At 42.7% G+C, this 21,390-nt stretch overlaps 1 protein-coding gene across 2 annotated transcripts in view; it reads left to right on the forward strand.

Annotated features, from left to right (window-relative positions):
- The window catches only part of Spata16 (spermatogenesis associated 16), a 302,009-nt gene that overhangs the window by 194,143 nt on the left and 86,476 nt on the right, over nt 1-21,390 (forward strand). For both annotated transcript variants that reach the window (XM_031376462.1, XM_031376463.1), the window contains one exon: nt 13,887-14,034. In XM_031376462.1, the coding sequence (XP_031232322.1) occupies nt 13,887-14,034 (148 nt within the window). The remainder of the gene's footprint in view (nt 1-13,886; nt 14,035-21,390) is intronic.

The raw sequence follows: 21,390 nt of genomic DNA on the forward strand, positions 1-21,390 counted from the left end.
TTTCTACCCAGCTAGTGTTCCCCTAAGGCGCAAGTGGGAAATTATTCACCGTCTTTAGAACAAGAGCATAATTTAAATTCTATTTATAAATTATATGTACTTTGTCATTGAATAAGCTAACCAATCTAAACACATTAATATGGAAGCTCCCCTACCAAGAAGCCTATTATTTCATTTCTACACACTTTTCCTCTGAGAGGGAATGCTAGTTGCCAGTATATACTAATCTAATGAGGTGTCAATGAAACAAACACTCTCACTGTGACCAGTAGGTGTGACAACTGTGTGTTAAGACTCTCATGCAGAGGGTTTGGTGTGGTTATGCTTTGAGAGAGCCTACTTGCTCTACTCTTAGTGTTGGAACCTAAGTCTAGTTTACTTTACAGTAAGAAGCTATTCCTGGAGAGAAAAAAAAAATGGTGGAGGGGATTAATGCTTGATCTTCCAGGAATTTGCAAGCTAATTTAAAAGAGGAAAAGCCTTCAGGATAGGAGAAAGCAATGGAGACTCAAGTCCTCGTCTTGCTTCTACCTCTAATTCCGTGACCTCAGATGAATCACCAGAACTAACATGCTTGTTACTCAGCTATGTAAGTGAGCTTGGAATTATACCGTGAACCTTTTTCCTCTCCTCGGTTCTATGTTGTAAGTACATGCAAATAAAATTTTTCTACAAAATGCAAACGATTAAAAACTAGCACAAGGAAAAGCTTCAACTATAAAGTACCTGAGTGATTCAGTTAATAGAAGCACCACATCCAATCCAACCAACCGAAGCCAGGCAGGGTGAGTGCCTCACTTTTGTAATCCCAGCACCTGGGAGCCTAGAGGGTGAGAATGACCAGAGCTTGAAGACAGCCTAGACTAAATGGGGAGGCCCACTGGGCGTGGTGATGCACAGTTTTAACCCCAGCTAATGTAACCTAATTGGGAAGCAAAGGCAGAAAGATCTCTTGCGTTTGAGGCCAACCTGATCTACATATCAATTTCTAGTATAGTCTACAATACATAGAGAGACACCCTGTCTCAAAACAACAAGAAGAGTGGGGCCCTATCTAAAAAGAGAGAGAGGAGGAGAGACAGAGTAGTGAATGTGACACAAGACTGCATTATGTCCACAAAACCACATTTATGTATGTGCTAAAAATCCATAGCATCCACAGGTACTACAAAACTAAAGGAAATGAACTATTCTTAGAATCTAAAATGCTACTTATTATGACTTTTTTAAACAGCAAGAATTGCAAAGTAGAAAATTTAAGAAAGCACTATCAAAATCCGTTTCCCTAGGTACCAGTAACCTGATCATGTAATCATTATTGACTTACAGACAATGAAACTAAATTTAAATCGTTTATCTCTATGTCATGAAGAGATCTACAGCCCTCCCGTCCCTGGGCTGACAGACATTCACTGGCTGATGCTTCCTAAAAGAACTCCTATCCAGCATGATAGAGCTTCAGCGTTGAAGTACTGTTTTCTGTGGCGGGAGAAAACAATCCACTAGTACATAGTATGTTCTAACATAATATTATACTAATTGTGCAATCACAGAAATGTTGGCCCCAGTTAGTGCCTGAGTGACATAGTAAACAGGACAGTCAGTCACAGGAGCGATAGTTCAAAAAGACTCTGCCCTCTATTCCAAGGCATTGAAATCTTTCAAATTAAACCAATATTTATTTACAGGGATTAAATTTTTAAAATGTCACTTATAGAGTTTTATTTTTCCATTTTCTAGTAAATTATACTCATCATTCAAAATTATATTATTATTTATACAATAATGTAGAGTTATGGTAACCATTAAAGGCTAGGTACCATCTCAACTTCCAAGTATAGGAAATTTCCTTTGAACATAATAACAGTTACTCTGAAAATAGAACTATACGACCATAATAGTCAGTCCCTAATAACACCTACCTAGATGGATTCTATAAGGATTAAAGAAAATAACATGTATAAAATCTTGTATTATAGTGCTAAGTGAAAAACTGTTATTTTATCTTTAAATGCTGTTTTTCTTTACTTTTTATAACACCATAAGGCTCAATAGATGGGAATGGATTATGAGTGAAATTCAAATTTTCATTCATTACTATTTGTGTATTAGGATCGACTAATTACTATAACAAACAATTTTCAGTAAGACAATAAAATGTGATTTTGCATTTACATTATGCCTCCATCTTCTTCTCTCTTCCAGGAATCAGTCTCTTCTCTCCCCTCTCCCTCTCCCTCTCCCTCTCTCTCTCTCTCTATCTCTCCCCCCTCCAACATACTGAGGATTGAACCTTGACTCTCATGCATACCAGACGAACATCTTCTCATTCTTACTGGGCAACAGCTACAGAATTATATAACTAGCCCTCTTTTTATTTTGAGACATCTCAATAAGCTGTCCAAGTTGAGGCCCAGAATGGCCTCAAACTTGCTGTCCCCCCATCCCCAACTTCCTGAGTGGCTGGGTGGTCACCAGGCTTTACTGGGAGTTCTCTTCGATCTCCAATGGGAGGAAATGCAGGAAGACCACACTAAGCAAAACTCCTGGACTGGGCACAGCACAAGTACCCCCACCTCCCTTCCAAAATTACCTTCGAGAGAGTATGAAATTCCTGTCATGTCCCTAGTAGATAAAACCTTAATTTTTCAAAGGGAAGTGATTTATATTATAAAAATCTAATTCTAAATTCTATAAAATGGAAAAGCTGTTCATCCTTAGAAAACCCCTTAAAGCCTCCCCAAATCTCCACGAATTAGGTTGGGAAAGTCCTGAGGTGCCCTCCAGATCTAATTTCCTAAGCAAATTAACTTACTGTGATTGTGGTCAAGACTAATATCAGGAGCAATAAGGAAATAATTTGATGCTCTAAAATTATTTGATTACATTTTCTAATTAGAAGTGACAGGATTTCCCACTTACTCTACCACTCCTATCAGGTACCTGTCAAGAAAAGGGGGAGGTGCTGTGTAAAATGATCTCACCATCTTGAGACACTTTGGATATTATACCTCCTGCGGGCTTTATTGGGATCCTTTAAGCACTCATAAGTTCTTGTAGGGAGGACCCAAACCTCTGGATGTGGGATAGGGAGATGAACCCCTCGCTTTGTCTTCTCGTCTATTCACATTTACTTTTCTTTATCGTCTGATGGGTGGGCCTCCTCCCTTCTCCCCTGGAGCCTCTGACATGCTGACTTCAGGGCAGTGGTTGACTCTTTTTAACGTAGCTGAAATACTAAGAGAATTTATTATAACCTGAGCTTTGTAGAGGAAGCCAGCTCACCTACACCCCTGCTTTACCACATTATCTCCTAGGCTTCCAAAAGCAAGACAGACGGTGAAGAGTTCACTGGGACCCACAGCACCAGTTTCAAAGCTTCCTTCTGAGGATCAGTGGGAAGATCATAATTAGCAACATTGTATACTCAACACCAGGACCTGGGGCCGATTGCAGCGTAGTTCTCTACACACAGGCCACATCTACCTACCTCAAAGGAACACATCCGGGAAGGATGGACAACATCATTAGATGTGAAACATCGTTAGAAATTGACTCCAATTTTAACACTTTTTACAAGCAGTTAAATATTCATCTGGTCTCTATTTTCAAAGTCAAGGAACGAGTTTGATCACAAAAAAAAAAACCCTGTATTTTAATATCAATGGCTACATCTAAATATTCCAATTTTAATATATTTTTTATTTTTGAAATTTTTTGCACGTTTGTAAATATATTTTGATTATATCTATCCCTTGTCCCTACTCTGACTTCTCCCAGACATTCTCTCATTCCCCTTGCAACTTCTTAGCACCTTATTATTTTTTTAACCCACTGAATCCGATTAGAACTGCTCACATGCACATGGGGATATGATCATGCATGGAACATGAGCAACCTATGGGAGGCCATGCTTAAAGAAAACTGACCTTCCCACATCCCCACCACCTCTCCCCCCCTCTTCTTCTCTATCTATCTGTCTGTCTGTCTATCTATCTATCTACCTATCTATCTATCTATCTATCTATCTATCTATCTATCTATCTATCTCCCACACACACACACACACACACACACTCTGCAGTCATCAACTGCCAATAGCTCTTCAGTCAGGGGTGGACCTTCACACTACTCTCTGGCTAGTGCTGGAATGTTGAATGGCTTGATCTCATGTAACGCTGGCAGGCAACCACAGCAGCTACGCTCATGAGGACAGTGGCCCTGACGTGTCCAGAAGACATCTCTGGGCCTTCTTACCTAATGTTCCCTGAGCATTGTTGGATAGGATTGAAACAGATGTCCCTTGCGCAACTCAGTACTCCATAGCCCTATTCTCTGCACTTTGAACAGTCTCTGCATCAACTACTACAAACAAAAAGCTGTGGATGAGGGCTGAGAGCTGTGCTATTGGTAGATCTAAATGTTAAATATTTAAAAGAGAGTTTGATGCTATGGCCATCTAGCCAAATAATAGCAGAGGGTTTTCACCTAGGGCCTCTCTAGCCATGGGTGCTTAGCCAGTTTTGTAGTACCAAGTGAGTTCCAACCTATGGAATGTGCCTTCTATCCAATCAGAAAGCATTTGGTTGGCCCATCCCATAACGATCACATCACTATGGCACCAAGGAGCATATTTTGCCCTGCTGCTGGCCATTGTTGTAGCCCATGAGGTTCACAGCTGGGTAACAGTGCTGGCAACTTGTTGAATGTTGAATGGCTTGATCCCATGTAAGTCTACCACAGCAGCTGTGTAGTTCCTTCCAGGGCTATAAAGCTAGCTAGAGAGAGGATGCTTCCAAGTCAGTACCGGCTTGATCTCTCCATGTCCTGTCACCAGTGCATGAGTCCTTCAGCAGCAAGGTCTTACCATCAGATGCTTTTGGATGACCAAAAGCAATGGTAACTAACGGTCTGGGTTCTTTGTGAGTCTCTGGTATCCCCATGACCAAATAACTTGAAAAAAAGAACCTATACCTGGCACAAGAATTTTTGTTTGATAACTTATGGCTTGGAAGAGAAGTGTTACCACTCTCCCCCCATACAGGTTAACTATAATTGTGTGTGTGCATGTGCTGGGTGGGGGTGGGGGAGAGATGATAATATCATTCCCATGTGGCTTTTCCGTATCCTTAGTGTTGGGTGTTACTACCCACATCTCATCCTTTGCCAAACTCGCCCTGCATTATGTCCAACCTCATTCATAATACTTGTGCTCCACCATCTCCTCTCCTGTAAGTCTTCACATGAACACATCAGCCATAGCTCCTTTCAAGTTTCCTGGCTTCTCCTCCTTCACACACTATGGAAACAAATGTGGAGGGTCCTTGGAAAGCTAGACATAGAACTACCACATGGCCATTTTGGAGGATATACTCAAAAGACTATGAAGTGGAAACTTTAGGGTTCTTTGGAGAGTCGGTTGTATTGGATGGGTATTTGCTGGGGCAAACAATGTGTTTTTCTGAAGTGGACACAGAGGAAAGACTAAGGCAGACTCATGAAGGAACTTTTTATTGGAGCAGATTCAGGAGAGAGGATACATGATGAAGGATTCATGTGCTAAAGCAAGCACATGAAAGGACACATGGTGAAAGACTCTTTGCTAATGACACACATGTATTGGTTCACCTTACACTGTGTAGTGGAACTGCATTTGTGGGGACTCCGTGGACTCGGGCTGATTAGATGCATATGCTGAGGTAGAATCTGCGGTGAGGATGGCATGTGGAGGACAATGATGTCTGGAGTGTATAAATAGGACTCCACAGAGTAACTGAGACTGAACTTGGCTTGCTGGTACAGCTAGAAGTACAACACCTGTGGGTCTCAAGTCGTCACGGATCTTTGCTTCCCTGAGAGAGGCACAGCAGAGAATTTCTCCTGGTGTCCCTCTGGGTCCCTCCTGCTGACTTGAACTGAAGCTGAGGCCTGGCTGTCTCTGCTAGGTCATGTCACCACCGCTGCTAACCCTACTCTACTGAACTGGACTGCTGGTATATCCTTAAATTGTTTGCAAGTGGATGGAGCTGCTACTGCCTGCTAACCTATGAACTGAACTGCTAATTTCCAGACAGCACAAACAGGAGTTACTCCAAAGAATCTTTTTAAACACATCCACTTCCTCCATATACTTTCTTTTTCACTACCTCTGGTGAGTACAAAGGAGGTTAAAGTGTTTAATAATCGTCATAAAAATAAGATTTGAAAAAAAATCAAAGTTACAGGACTCTATATCCACAGAAAAACTTACTTCTCCATGTTTGTTGCCTCTCTATTTACAATAGCTAGAAAAATGAATCAGCCTGTATGACCATCAACTAAGGACTGGGTAATGAAAATGTAGTACCTATACACAATGAAATTTTATTTAGCTGTGGAGAAAAAATGAAATTGTACAATATGTGAGTGAGTGAAAGAAACGACCAATTTCTATAGAACTATGGACCTGATGAGAGGAAATAGAGAATCTCGGCAGACCAACAAGACAAATGAGATTGAACAAATAATAAACGCTTTTTACTTTAAAAAAAATAAAAACGGAGAGGAGGAGGAGGAAGAGGAGGGGGCCTTCATTGTTGAATTCTATTTAAAGAATGACTAGTACCAATTCTTCCTAAATTATTACAAAAAAAAAAATTTGAAGAAGCTCTTCCAAGTACAGTATTATCCTGGTATTATCCTGACATCAAAACCAAAGGAGAATGGCTACAGCTCAGTATCCTTGATGACACAGATTGTCAATAAAAAGTTTAACAAAATAGAAAATTAAACACACAAATATGTTAAAATGACCAATCAAAGGGTGTTCATTCTAGTGATGCAAGGATGGTTCAATAAGTCAGTGAATGTGATCTACCCGGTCAACAGGATGAAGACACACTACTGGTGGAAGTGTAAACCAGAGCAGTCACCATGGAAACCAGCACAGCACTTCCTCAAGAAATGAAAAGCGGAGGCATCATGTGTTACTGCTCCTGAGACTAGATCCCAAGGAACACAGATTAACATAACACAATGATACTAGCACAGAAGTTATCCTAAATGCCAATCAGCACATGAGTATATTTTAAAGTGTGATATCTAGATAGACAGATAAAATACATTTGATTCAGCTGTGGAAAAAGAGAAATCATTTCATTTTCAGGAAAATAGATAGAATTGGAGGGCTTTGTGTTAAGCAAAATAAACCAGACTCAGAAAGACAAACAATACATGCTTCCTCTGGTATGTGCAATATATATTTAAATACATTTGTGACTTGAAAGTAGAACGGGGAAATCTATGGCAGGAGCAAGCCTAAAAGGAGGGAGATAAGGAATAAGAAAGGATGATGGGAGAAGAGGATACATAATGTCTTCTTTCATATGTGCAATCTAACTGTACCGAAATGGGCTAGGGATGGAGAGACAGAGACAGAGTGACAGAGGCAGAAAGAGACACAGACAGACAGACAAACAGACAGACAGACAGACAGACAGACAGACAGACAGGCAGGCAGGCAGGCAGGCAGGCAGGCAGACAGACAGACAGACAGACAGACAGAAGCAGAGGGAGCTGCTGTTTTAGGAATAAGTAGGAGACCAGCTAGAGGAAGCCTGGCAATAGAGTACTGGAGTGAAAATAAACAAATACCATTATGTACATTTGTGACTAATGTCATGGTAAATAATCACTAATTTTCAAGTCGATCATTGGGAGCCCCAACAGGATGTTGCCTGATGCCTAGTCTGAAGATCTGTGTTCAGTCCCCAGACTCTATATGATCAAAAGCACTAAATACTAACTCCTGGCTTCAAACTGCCTTCTGACCTCCACACACAATGCTGCCTCTGTCTCTGTATCTCTCTGAGTCTTGTTTCTCTGTGTGTGTGTCATTTTCATATATTAAATAAATGAATGAAATAAGGATATTTTTAAGCAGTTGATAAATAAAAATGGGATAAAGAACAAAATCTCAATAAATTTGATCAAATTCATTTTCCCTTATGACCAAAATGCTTAGGTCTAGAGGGAGTACACAACAACATGATAAAGCTGTGTGTGATAATATAGGAGTCAACATTAAAACAAGTGGGCCAGAGCTGACAGCTTCCTCCTAAAATTCTAGAACACAACAGACACCCATTCCCATCACTTTAACTCAACACAGTGCTGGAAGTATGAGATATAGCAATCATTCAAGAAAAAGAGAAGGGTGAGGAAGAGAGGAGGAGGAGCAAGAGGAAGGAGGAGGAGGAGGAACAGAAGAAGAAGGGGGAGGAGAAGAAAGAGTACCCAACATGGAAATCATATTATCACTGTTTGCCAATGACACTCTTGTATGCCATTGGCCCAGACTCTCCATGAAAAACCCATTAGAATTAATAAAGCAAGTCATCAAAATTAAAAACAAAGTTAGTAGCATTGCTCACACCAGTAGCAAACTGTTCAAACTAGAAATGAAAGAGACCATCCCATTTGCAACAGATGTGGATGCTCACATTAAATTCCTAAGAACCATTTTTAACCAAACAGATAAAATATCTCTACAAAGGAGACTAAAACATGGGTGAAAAAAACTGAGGAGCCTGGAGAAAACGGAAGCACATCTCGTGCCGATGTGCTGGAAGAATCAATATTGTTGAAAATGTCTGTAATACCAAAAATATTTACAGAGCCAATGAAATTCCTATCAAAACACTAGAAATCTTAGTTGTTCATTCAACCATCTATTTGTACAGAATTAGGAGGCACTGACTACCGGCGGTGGCCATAGGAAGACCACTGCATTGGCAGTGTTTACAACCAGTTCATTGGTAATAAAGGTGCTAAAAACCACAGTGAAGAAAGAATAGTCTTTTCAATGCATAAAGCAGTGTGCATGGCTTCCCTCTGGTTGACTGTTTCAAGTCCACTCAGACAGCTGTTCATTACCACTGACAAGTGAGGGCCACTAATTGCACCTTTGCTGATGATGCCTCACCATGCAGGCCATTGTCATGGTTTCTAAGTATTACAGCTCGATAGGACTGTTTAATCACTTTCCCACCTCCGTTGGTCAATACAGACTGAGAAAGAGAGATGAAGCACAAATGACACCATTTACCTGTTTGATAAAGCCTCAAGGAACCAGGTTATTTTACACTTAGCTAAAATTCTACACAAGACATAGAAGGTGTATATGAGCTGCTCCCCCCCAAGGACCATAGACTATCAAAAAAAGAAAAAAAAAAGAAAGCTGAGTGTCGGGCATAAGAACGGGTTGGTCAGTGTAGCCAAGTCGCCCCCAAAGCAGTAGAGACGGTTGTGTAGCCCTTGGATGCCACTCAGAGGTGGCAGGTAGGGCCCTATTGCTGAAAATGAGGCACAGTTGGGACATAGGACTCGGACACAGTTCCTGCAGTCTAGTCTCCGTGGTACCAGAAAATAAAATTTTTGTTTTTAATAAAGCATGTAGGCTGAATTTTTTTTCTAGATTGTTCCATTAACTGATCACACACTGATGTAATTACACTGAGTAGTGTATGAAATATTGCTGTATTCCTTTACCAGAGCAATATGAGAGAGGTTCAAAGTTCAAAAGATGACTCTAGAAAAAAAAAAAAAAAGCCTCGTGAGGACAATTTAGGATCCAATGCAACGGCAACCCATATTCTCGTACCTACTCTAATAGCAATCATTATTTCTTAAGGTTATGAAAAACGTTCTTCAAAAAAACATCCTCATCCTCTTGGAAATCTTTCTTTCTATCTTTCCTTGTTTTGTTGTGAGAAGAGACCCCTTTCCTGCAGCCGAGGGTGTCCTTTAACTTCTGATCCTCCTGCCTCTACCTCCTAAGTGATGGGATAGCAAACATGTGCCACCATGGCCAGCTGGAAAATCCCTTTCTTACTCACGAGTTGTGTGAACAGTCTGCTGGCTCAGCCACTCCCTCAGGAATCTCCTGAATGGAGACAGGGCCGCTGGAGACAAAGGAATCAGAGGAGTCTACACTCCTGCAAATGCACACCCTCTTCAGTGAGAGCCACAGAAAGGCCCGCGTGCAAGGCCTGGAGCTGTAAGCCAAGGGTACAGATCTGCCAGGGAGCAGATCAAGCTGCCACACGGAAAAACCACACTTCTGCTACTTGCAGAAAAGCTGGTGCAAGTTCTTGGGCATTCGTCTTCCCATCCCTGCTGTGAGAGGGCTTTGCCAAGCTACCCTGCCAGCACTCACTCACACTGCTAGCAGTTGGAAAAGAAATGGGGTGGAGAGAGTTTTCTCCCGTCCTGTCCTGACTGTGGTCTTGTTAATGTCTTTCTGGAAGCAAGCTGGAAGATTAAATACCTTCACTAATTTTTTTTTTCAGCCAGAATTTAAGACAGAATGCCCACTTCGAAGATATTCAGAAAGCCCCATGGAAAGCCTGTTAGCTGTTAGAAACAGATAGACTGGCATTTGTCTCCCCATCAAATATATTAAGTGCCAATCAAGTAAAGTGCCAAACGCCCTGTATCCTAGAATAAGCCTAATTTGGAGATGAGCTCTTTGAAAGGAGGTCTGGGTTAAAGTGAATTCTCTGCTTGACCAGTCCAATATGAGTGTAGTCATAAAGAGGAGATTAAGACACATAAAATGTAGCTGGGAATGTAGCACACGGGTCAGGCACATGCCTCGCATTGAGGAGATACTAGACTCAAGCACCAATACCAAAGAGAGAGAAAGAGACAGAGAAACAGAGAGACACAGAGTCAGAGACATGGAGAATAGAAGAAAGAAGATGGAGGAATCCGCCATCTCCAAGAGAAGAAGAAACGAATCCCTCTGTCACCTCAGTCTGCAGCCTCCGGGCTGCAAAGCTAGACGAAGATGGACTTCTGCTGTCTCAGTCAATGGTCCTGTGGCCCTCTCTTGTGGTAACCCTCGCTGGCTGCTTAGTCAGGAGCCAACAGATTAAACAGACAAAGCCAAGTTCTGACCTGAAGCCTGAGTCTGCAGCATCCTTCCTCTTCTGCATCATTCATCATTCCACAGACATCTGCATGTGGCTTCACACCCACTTAGTCTACAACAGCCCTCCCAGGGCTGGCTCCAGCCACCAGCATGTAGGAGCACCATACTGAAGGAAGACCGAGAGCATCTACTCATCTCCATCTCAGAGTTCCCGACTTCCTGCCTGTGTTTCCCTGATTGGGCCTTCCAAAGCTGGCCCAGGTCACAGCACACAGACCGCACCACACACCCCCAGCCGAGGATAACTCCAGCGGAGTAACGTCCAGCAGCTCCATTCTCCAACCCCTTTCAGCACCCCGAACACAGAAAGGCAGTGTTATGTAAGAGGCAAGAGAGCGTTTTTGCATCATAAGATGCATGGCTCTTTTTTTTGTAGACACGTAGATGATCATAGAGGCCATGCGACATCACTGAGGAATGGAACAAACAATGACAAACTAGGATGTTGAACTTAAAATCAACACAATAGAAGCTCATGGGTTAGAAGAGTTAGTATTACAAAAATGGCTATTCTGCCCAAACCAACCCACATATTCAATGGAACCCCCATAAAACATCAACAACATTTTTCACACGAATAGAAACAAGCAATCTTAAACTCCACATGGAAGCACAAAAAGAAAACCCCCAAATATCCCAAGAAATCCTGACCAAAAGGAGGAGCATAGCCTGACATCAAGTTAAGCTATAGAACCAGAGCCATAAGAACAGCGTGGTACTGGTATAAGAATAATCAGCATAGGGCCGGATAGAGGACTCAGAAATCATGTTAATAACTATCTGATTGTTCTACAGGGATGCCAAAAACATCTATTAACAAACGGCAGCTTTATTAGCAAAGGGTGCTGGGGAAACTGGCTACCACATATAGAAAAATAAACTATATCCTTCTCTCTAACCCTTTATCAAAGGCAATGCCAAATAGACCAAAAACCTTAATGTAAGACCTCTGACACCTTCAGAAGGAAGACTAAAAGAAAGAGTTTAAGGTATTAGCATTCACACAGACTTCCCTCCGGGGACTCCAGTCACTCAGCAGTGCCAACCACTGACAAGTGCACGTCACAAGATTTAAATGCTTCCCAGCACACACTGAAGCAAGCAAGTGAAGAGAGAAGACAGGCTACAGAATGGCCGATAATCCTCACTCTCGATACAGCTGACAGGACTAATACTTAAAATATACAAAGAACTCAGGCTACATAGCAAGAAGTTAAACAGCCCAGCCAATAAACAGGCCACTGAAATGAACAGATAATCCCTCCAAAGATGGAATGCCCACAGCCCACTGAACATGAAAACATGTCAGACTTCACTAACCATCGGATAAATCTACATGTTAGATTCCATCTTATTCAAGACAGCATGGTGGCCGTCAAGAAAAGAAATAGCAAATGCCGGAAAGGATTTGGACAAGGGAGGAGCCTCATGAACTGCTGATGGGAATGTAAAGTTGTCAAGACACTATGGAAATCAGTATGAAGGTTACTCAAAAACAAATAGAATCACCAAATGATCCAGCTATACCACTTCCCAGTACTTACCCAAGAGCCTCCTCGTCAACACATCGCAGAGACACTTGCACGTCAAGCGTTTGGAGCAGCGCTACTCACACTAAGTTACGGACCAAGCTTTTGCCCAACAGCAGAGGGATGGATTTCTAGAAAGTGCTGTATTGGCACAATAGATTTTTGCAGGAAAATGGATATGACTGGAGATAATCGTATTGAGTTGAGTTGGCCTCAGAAAGACACGCATCGTATTCTGCTCTCGTCTGTGGGTCCTAAATGTCAAGATCCATAAAATCATGTGAATTGCTAATGACCTGAAAAAGAAGCAGACCTGTCTAGAGAACAAGGGGATTTGTGAATCAGGGGGAATAGTCGCAGTGTGTGAATAGTCACACACTTGTATGGGAGTGGCCTAGGCAAGCCTGCAAACATGGACAAGTCAGCCTGTTGATCTTAGCCTTATCAACGCTTTCCAGAACACCACATTGATAATTTGTATAATCAACAAAATATAATTTGTCTGTTGGGATCTCTCCCTCTGTTACACAGCTCCAATCTGCTGGTTTTCTTATTGGTTGTAGATACATCCTATTTGTCAGAGGAACTTCTTATTCTTACGTATTCTTATATATGGACATTTAATATAATGTGCTTTTGTGCTGTTTTCAGAAAAACGGGGTAGCTAGAGACATACTTTTTGTACAATCTTCAAGACTCCTTTAGAAGGAAAACTTATAGAAAAAGAGCAGACACCTTTTGAAATTTGAAATCGCTCCTTTTTTTAACCTGACACAGGTATGGATGTGGCCTACTTAAAACAGGACACTCAGGGGGAGGGTAAGGCGCTAGCAAGAACTGTATGTGAGCAAATGTAATTTAAAGAGACATCTGCATTTATCTCATGTCACCTATGATCCAGAGGTAGGAATGGTTTGCCAGGAATGCTGAGAAAGTCCTTATGGATAAAGGCTTTCCCCGGGCCCGGGAGAAGAAAAAACGTGAGGTGGTTTGGTGCATTTAAAAGGTATTTTGCCATAAACTGATCACCAATATCTGTTCATCGGTAGATTGGTTATAATGTTGTACCTAAGAATTTGATTTTTCTAAATAAAGAAAAAAATGACACCTTGAAAAACAAAATTTTTATTTTTATCTTAAGACAGGCTTAGGGTATAGGTGGCTGTTGACAAACTTTCTTTAGTTAATTGGATTTCTTAACATGAAATAGTATTTTCAAAACTAATTAAATTGTGTTCTAATGAATATTTAAGAGCAAAAATATGTTATCTTTGCTGTACAGTATATAGATTTTTAAATCATCCATAAAAGTAATTATATTTTTTACGTTCCCAAAACGTATTATGCTATTACTGCTGCTAAGTGAGTCGTTTGCTCCCTTGCAGGCCATGATTGAAGAAGCCATCACCAGAGCCGAAGCTTTCTCAGTTATGTACACACCCTTTGCCACAAAAATCAGGGCTGATAAAATAGAAAAGGTGAAAGAAGTGTTCATGAAAACTCACCCTGCCTATGTGGATTGTATCTACACAGGTGAGTTCATCCTCCTCCTGTGGGGCCTGCCGATGTGCTGGTGCCCATGGCAACCAAAGCAGGGCACTTCATGGTTTGCTGCTTGTTTGTACTTACAGGTGTAAGCTTTAATCTAAAGAGTTCAAATGTGAACTTATTTTTAAGACTTTAAGTAGAGCTAGCTTTCGTTTCAACACAATATGCCTTGTGTGCTCACAATTTTAGGCTTTTTAAGGAATAAATCTAGAAGCTCTTAAGGTTTTAAGAGGAAAAAAAAAAACTAGTAAAAGCCTGTGATGAAAAGCTAACTCCCCACTCCCCAGATCCCCTCTGTACTCCCAGAAGTTAGTGTTTTCCCCCAATGCCTGCTGTTTGTATTTCCTGTCACCATCCCCTCACCCTTTGGGCTCCCTCCCTAACCCCCCAGGTAGCCAAGGGCACCTGCTTGAGTCTCTTTTCTTTTTATTCTTTTTGGTTTTTCGAGGCAGGATTTCTCTGTGTAGCCCTGGCTGTCCTGGTATTCACTCTGTAGACCAGGCTGGCCTCGAACTCAGAAATCCGGCTGCCTCTGCCTCCAGTGCTGGGATTAAAGGCGTGCGCCACCACCGCCCGGCTGGAGGGAGGAAGAGGTTTATTTTGGCTCACAGCTCAAGTCCAGAGGGCCAGGGAACGAGCGGTGGGAGGAGCCTTCGCAGCAGCAGCTTGCAATTTGGTTTTCACCTATGGGGCGCGTGAAGAAGCCCGATACAGGATGGGCTATAAACTTCAAGGCTCTCCTTTCCTCCCAGGTTCTCACCTCTCCAGCTAGACTCCACCTCCTAAAAGTTTCAAAGCCTTCCCCCCCCCCAAAAAAACCGACATCGCCAGATGGAGAGCATGTGTTCAAACACATACTCCTGTGGAGCATGTCTCCCATCCCAACCCCAGCAGCAAGCCAGAGGACACACAGCACTGGCCATTGCCCCCTTCTCTCTTCTTCACTGTAACGGTCTCTTGTTTTTGTACACTCGTTTCAAAATAGTTTCCCTGGTCACTATGTACCAAGTGTTGTTTTGAATTAAAAGGAGTTTTGCACGCACGTGCTAGACGAAAAACGGTACTGAACAAGGACTCGAAGAGGAGGCAAGGTCTCCAAAGGCGCATGCGTCTGCTGTCCCAGGCTCAGTTCAGGAGTCTTTGCTCTTTCCTATCCCTGGGGCTGAGCCGTTGATTTACAAGATTAATAACAAGTCTATTATTGCTCACTTCTCAAGAACCCGGCACTCTACATTTGTTCTCTTGTTCCCATAATTTATGAGGAGAGATGATATACATTAGCAAACACCACAGTAACAAGAAAAGACAAATAACCCTCTGACGGTGCCTTGCCAGGCTGCTGACAGCAGGCCTCAGATGTGAAGCCAGTCCTGACCCTTGAGCCGCATGCTTCTACAAATCCTTGATATTTATCGGTAGGCCTGGAGTCGTTCAGAGGAAAGATAAGAACTCCAACTATTGACAGCTGAATCAAAAATCTCTAACGACCAGGGGGCATTTGAGGAGATAAGAGAGCAACTAAATGCAGGACTCATGCTAAGATGGGGGTTGATCCTGGTTTGGTGAGTTTGAACACTCTCTTAAGCACTCAACAGAGGGCCAGAGAAAAGGGCTCTGCAGGGAAAAGCAGCCACCACAGGAGCCTGACAACCTGGCTCCAAAGCCTCCAGAAACCACAGAAAAGCTGGACACACCACAGGTCCAGCACCGCGGCATGCCCATGATGAGATGCCAGCTTCCAAGACAGCAAGCCCGGAGAGCTGAGCTCAGCATTCAACAGGAGAGCCTCTGCCTCAGACAAGGTGGTGCGATTTAAGACGGGCCATGTGATTGCCCTCGGGCGTTCACACACGCGCTGTGACACGGGTACCTCACACACAAACATACACACATATCCTCAGACCTTTAAAGAAAGAGTAAGAGACAAAGGAAAAGAACATAGTTTACAGTGCGGTTAATATTTCTCAGAACTTAGGCTTGGTTGCTTACTATCACTACTTTTCATTATTTCATTGTATTTCAAGGAATTTCTTTTTATGGGTAAGCGCACCTAAAAGTCATGCCTACTTATGGCCATGGGAAACTGAGGCCAGTCAGCTACTTCCATTCTGCTATCTTGAAAGCAGAGCGGGATTCATGGGGGTCACAAACTTGCCAATTTCTCGTCTGGTGGAATTAGTTGAGTTATACTTAGCACACTTCCCAGAGAAGTCACCACGATTAATTAATACTTAGGAAGCATCATTGCCACCAAGGGTCTGGAAACAATAATAACATTAATGAGCCAGACTCAACGTCTCCTGTAACTCCATCAAACCTGTTATCAAGATGAATTATGATCCGTCGGCAAGACAGCTCATGCTAAAGGATCCTACACTTTCCAAGAGAAGGTAATTACACATCACTAATGATTGTTTCTGTTATTTCAGAATCACTAATTGCTAGAACAGGGCAGTGTGCTATGAGAACCCAGGGTGGGTAGATAAAGCATGTAGGAGGGTGCGAGGTAAGGAAGGCAGTGTAGAATTTGAATTTCTTTGGGGCTACTAAAGCTGTGTGACTCTGAAGCTGTGCTTTGAGCAAATGAGATAGATGGTTGTACTCTTGTTTGCCTCTGGGACAAAAGCACACACACACACACACACACACACACACACACACACACACAAGGATTTTCCCCAAAAAGCTTTAGCTATGATGAAGGTGAGACAATCAGTAGTAGCCTAATACTAGTGGTAATGCAGTCGTGAGGTGTGGCTTCTTTCGTCCCAGCCTTGGAGGTGAGTGTAGGTACAGGGCATGGAAGAGGAAAGGTCCTTCGACACTGAGATACCTCTCCCAGGAGCTGCAGAACAATTGCTGGAATAAAGCATCAGGACCACATTTAGCCAGCCTGGAAGTCGCTGTTTTTTCTTGGCATGTCCCCCAAGCTAGCATCTGAGACAGGCTCTCACTGTCTCACCCTAGCAGTTCTATAGCTGACCTCCAACTTGCAGCCATCATCCCGCCTTTGTTCCCCAGGTGCTGAGATGATGGGCATGTCACTCTGACCAGCTACAGATAGAACAGAAGAAGCCACTCCTTTATTGGGCATTGGTTTGCTTGCTTATCTCAACAGACGTTTGTGCACCAGCTATTGCGAAATAATGTGAATTACGCGTGTCCCTGTCTAGCCTCAAATGAATGAAGCTCAAACTATGATTAGTTTATTAGGCTCTGCTCAATTAATGGGGGATGACCCCTAATCTAATTCTGTAATGCTAGCCTGGCTACTTCCCCAGCTGTGCTCCTTAAATACTTGTTGTTGGAGTCTTCCTGGGTTCTTTCTGCTCCAGCCGTCTGGAGTCCTGGGGAGTCATTTCACTCTGGCATGTGCTGCTGGCCCATCATGGCTAACGGAGACCTCTTCTTCTCTCCATCTTCTCCTGCTCAATGTTCCTGTCTGTCTCTCTATCATCTATCTACCTACCTATCTATCTACTTATCTATCTCTCTGTCTATCTATCGACCTGTTTCCTTTCTCCCTCTCTCTCATGGTCCCTACCTGTGACTCCTCTCCTCCCCCGTCCCACCCCCTCAGCCCAGTAACTCAAACACCACCTCTTTTCTCTCCCCAGTAGTTGGTTATGGCCATTTTCATTTAACCTAGTGGCTTTAAACTGGGGGAGTAAGGTTTGCTCAACTAAGGCTGGTGTGCATAGGAATTTGTTCATCTTGGGGCAGCCAGATCTTGGGATACAGAATTGAGCATTTGAATATAAGCAGCACCAGACATGCCCCCAACAGGCTATGACTGCATAGTCACATGCAGATTAAAGACAACAAACGCTAAATGTATGAGCCGGATAGCTGTACTCGAGTCCTCTCTCACCCAGCTCTGACGCCTGAAAAACCTTCTTCCGTGTGTAGCCAATGCATGTCCATGTGTTCCTCTCTTCATTTACTATCCACTTGTGTGTGTGTGTGTGTGTGTATACAGTGTATGTATATGTGAAAGTGTGTGTATGTTAGTGATTGCCTGCATAGAGATGTATGCAAATATGTCTACACTTCAGAAGAGGGATGCAGAACAGAAGTCAACCTCTGGAGCCAGTCACCTCATTTTGAAAGTCTCAGCAAACAAAGGTGGATGGTCAGCGTGCCCCAGTGTGCCTCCTGACCCTTCCTCCCCAAAGCTGGAATTACAAGTGACAGTCACCTGACATGAATTTCGCATGAGATGGAACTCAGGTCCTCATACATGCGCAGCACGTACCTGACCCCTACCCCCTTTTCAATATGGGTTTACTATATGCCAGGCATTACCCAAGCCCTTTACATATTATAAAATTACATATTATAAAGCCATTTACATTTATATATTATACATTTACACACACTTCACTCCACAGTCACTCTCCCGCACCTAAGAAACACATGTGCAACCACCTACCCAAAGACGAAGTTTCAGGAGAGAAAGTGCTGGCCCATCTCTCCCTTTTAGGTCTGAAGGTTTTTACCCCAGCAAGAGAAATGAAATCTGAAGGTTTTCTAAATTAGAGAAACGTCCTGAGGAAATACAGTAGATAAGGGCATGTGTCAGGACCTTGAGAGTCTCGGAGGAAGTGGGTATCTAGCGAAGTGTCCCTACAGAAGCAGTTGTTATCATTAAAACTTGGAAACTAGCACACCGCACTCAGCCCACGGAGGCTGGCAGAGAGATCTCCACCTCAGAAACTCTGCCCAGCTCTGGGTCACCTTCATGGAGCCTATCTGGGACAGAGTGCCTCCCTCCCTGGTCACGGCAGGGCAGCAAGCCCAGCTGCAGTTGGCAGAGGTGACCATAAGCAGGAAGGTCTCCTACCACCAGCGTGTCTTCTCCAGCCAGTATTCTTCGTAAGATATTTCTGTGTTAAAATTAGAGGCACAGGCGGAAGGTATAAAAGCAATTCAATCTGAAATAATTTTGAAATTTAGTCTAGGCTTTAATTTTTCTTAAGTGAACCAGTCAAGTTCATGAAAAAACTCACTCACCTTTTAGTCAAGTTCATGAAAAAACTCACTCACCTCTGGTCATTTCTTTTGTTATTATTGTTGTTGGAGGGGATTGTTTGTTTTTGTGTTGTTTGGGGGGGGTGATTTTGTTTTATTCCGAGATAAGGTTTCTCTGTATAAGAGCCCCTGGATGGCCTGGAACTCACTCTGTAGGCCAGGTTGGCCTTGAACTAATCATAGAGATCCCCTGCCTCTGCCTCCAGAGCGCTAGGATGAAAGGTGTGGGCCATCATGCCTGGCTTCCTCTGATCACTTCTATCAGACCGATGAGGGGAGCATTAGTTTTGAAGGATGTCCAGACTCCACCGTGTATCAGAATTCAAGGTGCATCCTTTCTCAGTTTGGACGCACCAAAATCTTCAAGCCATATTATAATAAAGCCTCATTGTATTGTGTTTCATGGAGGAAAAATTACTGATTTTTTTTATAGCATAGCTATCCATTTTTCTTATTTAAAGAAACATCCAGTTTGATTCATGCGGTGTAGTCGGGGTACATAAAACAAATAATAATTCACCAGCCCTGGAATTATTATGCTTTCATTTATAAAGATTTTGCTTGTGATTTTTATTCATATATTCCAATAAAATAATACAATTCCATGCAGTTCTTATTCTTGCATGGCTGTATTTTAATAATAATAAAGTAATGCAATAAGCACACCCTGTCTCATTTTGATGAAAATATCAAGATTTATTTGCTAAATAAATAAATATTCAGTAATGGATCTATGCTTAGGCATGTTTAATAGAAAAGTTTTCTGGATCAGATATCAATTACTTTAACATTTAAGTGGATAGAGTCATATTTTGTCTTTCTTGTGCTCCATAACTCCCAGGAGTAAATATGTATGTTTGGGGGAATAATATATTGTTTTTTAATGGACCTTTAAAAATTGCTCCTTGCTGGAATTTATAAGTTTGCTTTTGCACGGCCATCATTTACCAGGAAGGATAATATATTCCTATTTTCTCTAAAACATAAAGCCAAAATTCTTCATTGTTTTATTCCTTTCTTAAATCATATAATTTTATCATGATCAAGAGTTTTCCAGATCAGAATGACTTCCTCTTTGTAACCAGAAATGGAAAAAGTTATAGAATTAAATAAAACAATCCCCCACCCCCAACACTGTTAGAAAAGTGTTACAGGCAAGTTTGTGATCATGAGGATAAATCAACTGGTATTTATTTCTACAGAGTTCTCCACAAACTTTACAGAGCCGTCTCCAAAATGAAGTCACACCTCATAAATGGGCAGGAAGTCTGCACTGTTGACACAGAGTGTCAGTGTCGCTCTTCCCAGTGTGAAGTAGTGTTTGGGCATCGCTGTAAGGGAAGTGCTTCCGAGCCGTGGTTCATGGGTCCCCTGCAGCAGCAGCAGCCGGGCTTCGTTTGTTTTTGTGTCCCTTCTGTCCCTTATCCGAGCCTCACTCACACTCTCACACTCGTTGCTTACCTAACACATCTCCTCATGACCTCTGAACAGAGGTTGAGTCATCTGACAGTGGTCCAAAAGGAAGTCAAAGTAATAGAAACATTTGTATCAGTCTCCCAAGAGCATCAGGTGGGGTGGGGCAGGGCGGCCCAGTGGAGTAAGCTGCGTCCGTAGAGCAGATGTCTATCACAGGTGCTGTACCCAAAGCGCTCAGCAACACCACCAAGTAAAAAAATGCAGCCGCCATCAAAGACTGCTCCCTACTCTAAGATCTCTAGACACGCCTCTCAAATGTGCAGATAAATCAGTTCCTTGCTAGGACCGTATCTGTTTCTCAGGCACCAGACCTCTGTAGTCTGCACAGCAGAAGCCAGTGACCACTTCTGGACGTGTAGAGCTCATCCATCTTAGCTGGCATGGGAGCAGTGAGTGTGGTAAACACGCGTACAGGTTTCTTCTAACTACCCCAGCCACTTTATATGCAATCCATTTTCTGACACTGTCTCTAGGGAGACACACATGGCTGTCTGGTCGGCATATACAGAACTGATAACAAACCAAAGTAAGGATCCCACCAAAGCCTAGCTTGGTGAACTGATGGGCTTTGTTTGTGTTACTTCCATGGATATGGGAAGGGTCTACTTCCAGGAACAAAAATTTTACTAAGACAGCTGTATCAGCAAAGCGCAGCCCCAGGACATGGGGACAGCTTATGAAAGCTGGAAGCCTAGGGGGCACTGCATGACCTGCAGGCAGCTCCGCGGGTGGTCTGCATGTGGCTTGTTGTTTCTGAGCCTTCTTTCAGGCAGTTCTACCGGGGTCTGTTTCTTTGAGGCAGTCTAACTTGTCTGAGAGTGACTCTCAACGGTC

The sequence above is a fragment of the Mastomys coucha genome, unplaced genomic scaffold (assembly GCF_008632895.1).
Source record: "Mastomys coucha isolate ucsf_1 unplaced genomic scaffold, UCSF_Mcou_1 pScaffold17, whole genome shotgun sequence".
In the NCBI taxonomy this organism is placed as follows: Eukaryota; Metazoa; Chordata; class Mammalia; order Rodentia; family Muridae; genus Mastomys; species Mastomys coucha.